The sequence below is a fragment of the Gymnoscopelus microlampas genome, assembly GCF_963454915.1.
Source record: "Gymnoscopelus microlampas genome assembly, chromosome: 15".
Lineage (NCBI taxonomy): Eukaryota > Metazoa > Chordata > Actinopteri > Myctophiformes > Myctophidae > Gymnoscopelus > Gymnoscopelus microlampas.
The window spans coordinates 36254655-36262571 of NC_139952.1; the positions used below are offsets into that span (position 1 = coordinate 36254655).

Consider the following 7917-nt stretch of genomic DNA (forward strand, 5'->3'; position numbering starts at 1 on the left):
TTACTGCCTCTTTCTTAGGTCATATTTGACAATTTGGCCAATGTTTGAAAATGTTGATTACTTTTGACGCAGTAATGGTCTTATTTTTTATTATTTTAGAGGTAGGATATTAAAAAGGTATGTCATTAAATCGTAACTTTTGAAATGTGCAGATGCATTGTATACACTTTTATATGTATGTTGGTTTGTTTACTGTTGAGTGAGAAAACTGTTGCACATGCCACCCTCTCTCCCCAAAAAAAAACATTCACAGGTTGAGAACCACACAAAAAAAAAGCTTTGCATTATACTTCCACTGACATCTCCCTCAATGGAGTAGAAATGTCTTTGAAAACTGTAGTATGAACTGAGAACCTAGACTAGAAAGGAAAGAATGTCAGAGAATACAATAGAAAAGTTATCTTTGCCTTAAGACTTCCCACGAATAGTGTCAAAGACAACAATTAAAGCATTTTTTGATATCTTTCTGGTAGAATTATCATACAAGTGGAAGGACACTAAATGAAAACGTCTTAGATCAATGTTTCATAAATCATAGATGGAGTTTGACATTCTGCAACTGTCTGCAATGCAAGCATCGACCACAGTCAACTACAGTGATACATGAGATGCTGCTCGCAAGGTATTCTAGTTACTTTGCAGTACATCCTTGTCTAACTAATTGAATGTTCATGGCACTTACTCAGACGGTGACATTGTATTTTGTAAGTCACTCTTGAGTCTAAGAGAAGGTATTCCCCAAGCACACTCACATTATAGTATAGTTACGAAGACAATGATACAAAAAAAGAGAAAATACAATACATGGATAATCCTTGAATAGTTTTATTTCTTCCCTGATAACTTTGATGACAAACTGACAACAATCCCAGAGTGTGTGAGGAATGGTTTTGTGTACAATCACATAGGGCTGCACGTTTACGGCTGGTGTGGTTTTGCTTAATATTGTAATCATGATTCTTAATCACGATTACTGGCAATGACTCTTTCCCCTCCCCCAACATTTTCTTGATGGCTTTGCTGTTCCTTGTGCTTATTGGTGTCACATCTTTGTAATGACCTCTGATTTTATAGCAACTTTATGAGCCTGATGGAGACATTTGTTGTGCAATGGTCTGCTTATTAACCCTTTTGTACAGGTGAAGAGATTAGGGCAATGTCGAAATAAGATGTTGAAATCAATTGCCAAGTTTCACGATTACATTATTGTGAAACATGAAATCACGATTTTAAATGATTTCCGATTAAATGTGCAACCCTCCAATGACATACTGAACAGTGGCTTTTTAGTTATTCTCCTGGGATCCCTGAGTATTACTAGTTTTCCTTGTGGCAGCCTCATAATTTGGACTAGAAAAGAAAACTAGCAGTAGTCCGAGTTCTCAGGACAGGAGAACCACTTCCATAGAACCTGAAACTGTGTTACTTTGTTTACAGAGTTGTTAAATGAATACAGTGTGTAAACAGAACCCTACATTGACAGAAAGGTCCACTTGAGTTAAACTGATATGTATAATCATGTCTGACACTGATGAATAAACAACAGACATTGTCCTAAAGTAAGCTGCTTGATGAACACATGGTTTTGAAAACGAATGAGAGCACTTTCCCTCTGTCATTTTCACTGCACATTACATAGTAAAATCCTGAGTTAATGTATCCATTTGTAACTCAAGAGTTTACAAATGTACACAAATGGGTCCAATTGGTTTCATTTGTACACTCTCAAGAGTTCAATTAACACTCTGCTTTTGTTCGTGTTCGGCACAACACACAAAGACGTGCCACTGTGAACACACACTGACACAAAGTACCAAATGAGTCCTCGAAATACAAACAGTGTATTGTAAATAACTCTGGCGTGATGATGCATTATGGAACACAAACGCTGGCTACATACCCTACAGACAATCAAAAATAAACACTTTGTTCATTCTAGCAGAACAAACAAAAGTAAATGCATATTTACTGGATGATAACCAATTGCAGATATCACAATGATTCTTCGTTTCTTATCCATTCAGATATGATGAAAAACCCAGACTACAAAAGAAATGAATATTAAGAATGTAGGGAAAATTCAAAGCTCATGGCATTTTTTGTTATTTATGATATATTTGTGTGAGAAAAGCAAGATTGATCTTGCTCTTAAATATTGCATTACTGTTCTGTAGGCCATTATGCTATAAGTCATCTATACAATTCATATTTGATTACTACAGTGGGAATGTTTATCCCCACTCAATCAGAAACAGGGCCGTTCATTGGTTTCTTCTGCAACTGTGTCCTCAATTATCTTGAACTATTAATGTGCATCTACTGAACAGAGTTGAGTTGGGGTCAATCAATGCATCTTCAACTCAAACACTCAAAATGCAAATTCAAACAGCTGTTCATCTTCAGAATAACACATTTAGTTTTGGAAAGAAGAGTCTACACAGTAAAAAACTAACTCTACAACCCTGTCACTACCAATATAACTTATACAATTGGTGTGGTTTGTATTTTGTCTCCCTGCTCTTCAATTGAAACATTTAGGTCAAGTTCATGACCAAAAGTTGTCTCACCAAGACACAGGATCTGACACGAATTTTGACCTGATGGTCAAGATTTGTGACATGACGAAACCGGTATGACGGAACATAAATTAAAGCATTAGAACGGTGCAGAGGGAAGAAAACGTCACGGCAGTCTGAATTAGCCCTTATCAGCATTGCTTCCAATTGGGAGTGATAATTGTGGTCACGTGAATGCAGCACAAAGCACAGAACCAACCTCTGCCAATGAAAAGGTTTTTAGAATGCATAAATAGATGGCCGTGCTGCAGCCCCGGCTGGTCACCACATTTCATGTCAAATAAAACAGGTGTTGTGGAGAACAGTGTGCTGGATTTAGCACGTCAACAGGTGTTACCTTATGTTCTAAAATACAAAATATAGAAAGGAAACGAACCTATGGTTTCTTATGTATTGGATTTACTTACCAAGCACAACAGCTGTTTTTCTCTTGTTTTTTTTTACAAAAATAAATGTATGTAATATTGTGCAGCCATGTTGGAAATGGTGTCATTTTGTCATTAAGTTAAAAGCATGCGCATAACGCGATATAAGACAAGGACCACGCGTGTATAACTATTCCCATTGACCAGCAGTACAGATCACCCAAGTCAAGCCCACCTAAGCGCAGCTCACCAGCATCGCACCCTTTGCATTTGGCCCATCACAGCATAATGTCAGTAGTGAGAGAGAGAGAGCCGCTTGGGTAAAGGGTGATTTATGCATGGTTGTGTGCCGGTGTCGTTCACTGAAACTAGCCGATCTACATGCTTGACGTAGCGCGATGTGTTGTGAGCTTGTAAATCTGCTATTTTTGATGCGTGACGCGGTGCATAACCACGTAGAAATCAGGCCTTAAGAGTCATACAGCTCAAAATCTTCCCAGATACAAATTATGGCACTTGAGTGAATGCTCCAACTGGTACAATTACGTCAACATTTCGTAACGTTGTCTTAGGACACCCCCACCCCATTCAAAAAAAGAAAGAAAAACAAACAACAAACCAAGTCCAAGTCTTATTAACGAACCCATCATCTCAGTCTACAGAAACCCCCCAGAAAAACACTGCAGTCAGCAGCCACCACTGAGGAAGCGCCTTGAAACATTTCATCATTCTCTCAGAGGCTCCTCGCTAGTCTGCAGCAGTGCGGTAGGGGGAAAAAAACATTTCAGAGTCTGATTGAACTTAATTGCCTCCAATGCCACCCAGCAGCACCGAGCCTGCAGAGGAGATCTGCACTTAAACATTTCATTCGTTTTTTATTGTTCTGAATGTGCCCGCCCCGGCAGTGACAGCCACAGTGGGGAAGACTGGAGCTTGAGGATTTCAGTCCATTTTATTCAGTGCATTTTATTGTCCTCAACAATGGGAGAGCGACCACCAGCCACCAGGATAAATGCTGTTACAATTTCTGGCTGGTAAAAGTGAAAACGGGTGGTGAATCCTGGCAGATTTAGTTTGTTTCCTGCCTTGATCGTCCCAAACTTGCCCAGCCCCTAGAGAGCCATAGCCTGTGTGAAGATAGACATGGTTTCATAAAAAGGGTAATTGCCTGGTGGAAATTTGTTCTGAAAAATTCCACAGCATTTTAATCATCCTCCTGAACGTTGGGGCAATCATGAAAATGGCCATGACATATTTTCATTAAGTTTCATCCGTCTCTCCAGGGGCAAGAAAAGAGAAATGTTCGTAAATACTTGTCCTGAAGCATTTCATCAAATTTTGTCACGCTAAACATCGGCCCACCCCTTTGAGATTCATAAGGGCAGGAATGTAAGCATTTTATAGGCCCCAATGTTGTGAATTACATTATATGAAAGTACTCCCAAAACACTTCTGGGACAGTTTTATCGTCCTCAGTGCCATCATTGAAATCTTGTCCTTGTGTGGCCACCATTCTAAAAGGAAGAAGGAAGTGACTGACAACCCAGTGATCGTCAGTGAAACCGTCCTCAACACCAGTCAAAATCATCAGAAACCGAGTTTCAATTTCAGTGTCACCGCCCAATTATATACAAAGCGGCCTATTTTGATTTTGTTCTTTGAATTTCATTGCGTGCCCCCCTCCCAAAGAGGGCGCATAACATGTATGTACATGGATAACAAATTCACCGAAACAAACGCTTCGTCAAGAGAGGTCAACCAACCGGTTTCCGAGGGCGGGTCAGCGGCGGCATCCGCAGTGGAAGTCTGCATTGGGGTCCATGAGCAGCTTCTTGCGGTCGATGTGGAGGCAGTCTATGTGGTACCAGGCGTCGCACACGTCGCACTGGATCCACTGCACCGTGTCCTGCTGCGGCAGTCGGCACCGGGGGGCCGCGCAAGGCTCCACCGTGCTCCCCGCCATCCCGCTCTCCTCGTCCTCAGAGGAGGAGGACGAGGACGAGGAGGAGCTGCCGGAGGACTCGGACGAGGCCGAGGAGGTGGACGACGAGGAAGAGGAGGACGGGGAGGGCAGCGAAGGCCGCGGGGGGAGGGGGTGCTTCCTGGGACGCCCCCGTCGCTTCCTGTGAGTGAGTGAGTGAGTGTGTGTGTGTATGGGGAGGGAGGGGAAGACAGTGAGACAAAGATGAGAGAAGACAGAGGAGACAGAGAGGGAAGGATATGAGAGAATGAATGGGTGAGAGTGGACAAGATGAGAGTAAGACAGAGAGGAAATGATGAGAGAGAAAGAGAGAGGGAGGACAGGATATATGAGAGAGAGAGAGGGAGGAGAGAACATAACACGTTGCTTACTCTGATTTCACACTTGTAAGTCGCTCTGCATAAGAGCATCGGCTAAAAGCCTAAATTGCATTTGTAATGTGATGTCACAGGTGTGTTGCATCATTCCATTCGGCTTTGTACGAATTGAATACCCCGTTATCTTTGTCCTTTTTAATCAGAACCTCTCCTCATGCAACATGAATAGTTTAAATGAGAAGTAACTGAAGCGAGATGAACTCCAGTATGGATGATTAAAATGTGTAACGTTAGCCCATTAAAACCGAGAAAGCATCCGTGTCATTTTAGATTTTTAACTTTGGCTATTCAAAAATAGCAGATATACAACTTTGCAAGCTTGTAAATCTGCTATTTAAAAAAAAAAAAATCTTTTAAATGTTTGAAAAATGTTTAATAATTTTGAATTACAAAAAAGTGTGAGAACTACTGATTTAGAAGGCATTTGTAGAATCAGCCTCAGATCTTAATGGGTTAATAAAGGTCCGTGTATAAAACACATCACACCACAGTTGTCTTACTTCTGCCCCATCTTATTACATTCCTTGTTATAATTAACTTATAATTAAGTTTGTATAATAATTTATAATTAGTTTTTAGAAGGCACACCCCCCATAGTCTTTTGACAACGTGCAAATGAAACAATAACAGCAGGAAGTACTTTTTGTTAGTAAGGTGGCGGCAAATGAGGTGTGAAACAAATGCAAAACATGATAATGAAGGTCTACAAATTCACCAAACATAATTGAATGATACTCTGACACACTATGACCACAAAGCAGTGAGCGCCCTTTCCAATGAGTGTTTATAATTAGTGCCCTTTTGTTCTAGTAGTGAATGGAAATGTTAATGCTACACCAGTGACATTCAAGACAATTGTGCGCTTCCAATTTTGTGGCAACAATTATTAAGACCCACACCAAATACAGAAATGGTTTGTTGAGATGGGTGCGGAGGAACTTGACATGCCTGCGTGTGCACAGAGCCCCGACATTAACCGCATCAAACACCTTTGGAATTAACGGGAACACCAAATGCGAGCCAGGTCTAATTTGCCCAAATTTTGACTGTCCTCATTAACCACTTCTGTCCCATTTTATACCTCATCGCAGGATGGTGTCACATGGAAATTGTCGTTCTCCAAGCTCAAAACACTGCTACATCGCGATGCATTGTGAGCTTGTACATCTGCTATTTTTTTTTATTGTTCAAATTGTGACATGCGTGATCTTATGCAACCCATCCTAACTATTGGCAGCAGCAGGTGCTATCAATACAGAACCCGGGAGCAGTTATGGCTCAAGTGTCTTGCTCAGGGACACTTCCCGACAACTCAGACCAGGGGGGCGAACCGGGGACCTTCTGATTCCCTGATGGCCTCTCTAGTCTCTACCCATTCAGCTATGCCCGCCCCATTAAACAACAATCTGTGAACAGAGAAGAAGCTTACACCAAAGCTCCCTTTTTGTGTTCCTCGTTCAAAAGGTTCAGCACAGGTTCGTCAGTATTAATGAAACAATGACATAACGAGTCAGTGAGAGCAATTATCTGAAATGGGGTTGCATGTAATTTGGACTGCAATGGTTTCACACTCCATTAACCTGCATTACTAGTACCACCAGCAGTAAGCTGGTGCCAAATTAAAACATTAAAAAAACAAAACATAAAAGAGGCTTAATAAAATATTTAAAACATTTTGTTTTATACTAAATTTGATTGTAAATTAATTTCCCCACAAGTCTGCTTCAACGAAACAGTATTTTTTTAATCCCAAACCCTTCCTTTTAAACTTTTTTTTAAAAAGGTAGTGAAATTGCATATTTAGAAGATATCTGCTATTTCTGCAATTCATCGTACGACAAAGTATATACGCTTAATGGAGTAGTTCACCCAAATGACTTATTTTCTATCAATTACACAGTACACACCCCATGAAGCCTTGAATTCATGGAGATTCTTTTTTTTTGTCTCAGGAATGCGACGAAAGCAAGAAAATCTCCATGAATTCAAAGCGTAATTGATCGTAATTGATCCTTTAAAATGGTTGTGTCTCAGTGCATGGTGTGTTCTGCGTGTCAAATTAGTTTACCCTGTGGGCAGGTGGTGAAACCTCTGGAACTGCACCCTCCCTGCTCGCTCTTCCGTGCAGATCCTCACAGAGGGCGAGGCCAGTGTGTAGTTCTCGCCTCCCACCACCAGAGGGGAGCAGACGGGGGAGCTGTTAGCCCGCCGCCTCCCTCTCGGGACCCCCGAAGACGCCGAGGAGTAGGCGCCTCTCTGCTGCTGGCGGAAGACCGGCACGCTTCCGTTGGGCCCTACTCTGATGTGGTGCATTTCCGTGTCCTGCGGGTGCTTGAACATGGCCTGGTGGTGATGGAGGTGGTGGTGGTGGTTGTGGTGGTTGTGGTGGTAGCGGTCGCTGGTCAGTTTGCTGTTGGTCATGGCGCCGTGGTAACTGCCGATGGTCCGCGTGCCAACGGGGAACGGCTTGGGGTCGAACGGCCGCCGCATGTCACTGTGGCCCTTGGGCTGCAGCGGGAGAGCAGTGGCGGGGGGGTGGAAGCTGTCCGATTCGGACTTGTACAGACGCCTCCTCTTCCTCCCCTGGATCTCTGGCCGTCCTCCAACCCTCCTTTTCC

At 42.2% G+C, this 7917-nt stretch overlaps 1 protein-coding gene across 1 annotated transcript in view; it reads right to left on the reverse strand.

Moving 5' to 3' along the window:
• Positions 1-828: 828 nt before the first annotated feature.
• The window catches only part of tcf19l (transcription factor 19 (SC1), like), a 15506-nt gene continuing 8417 nt past the window's right edge, over positions 829-7917 (reverse strand). The window contains exons 6-7 of the mRNA XM_084080462.1: positions 7368-7910; positions 829-5064 (exon numbers count right to left, since the gene is read on the reverse strand). Of these exons, the coding sequence (XP_083936588.1) occupies positions 4722-5064; positions 7368-7910 (886 nt within the window). The 3' untranslated portion in view covers positions 829-4721. The remainder of the gene's footprint in view (positions 5065-7367; positions 7911-7917) is intronic.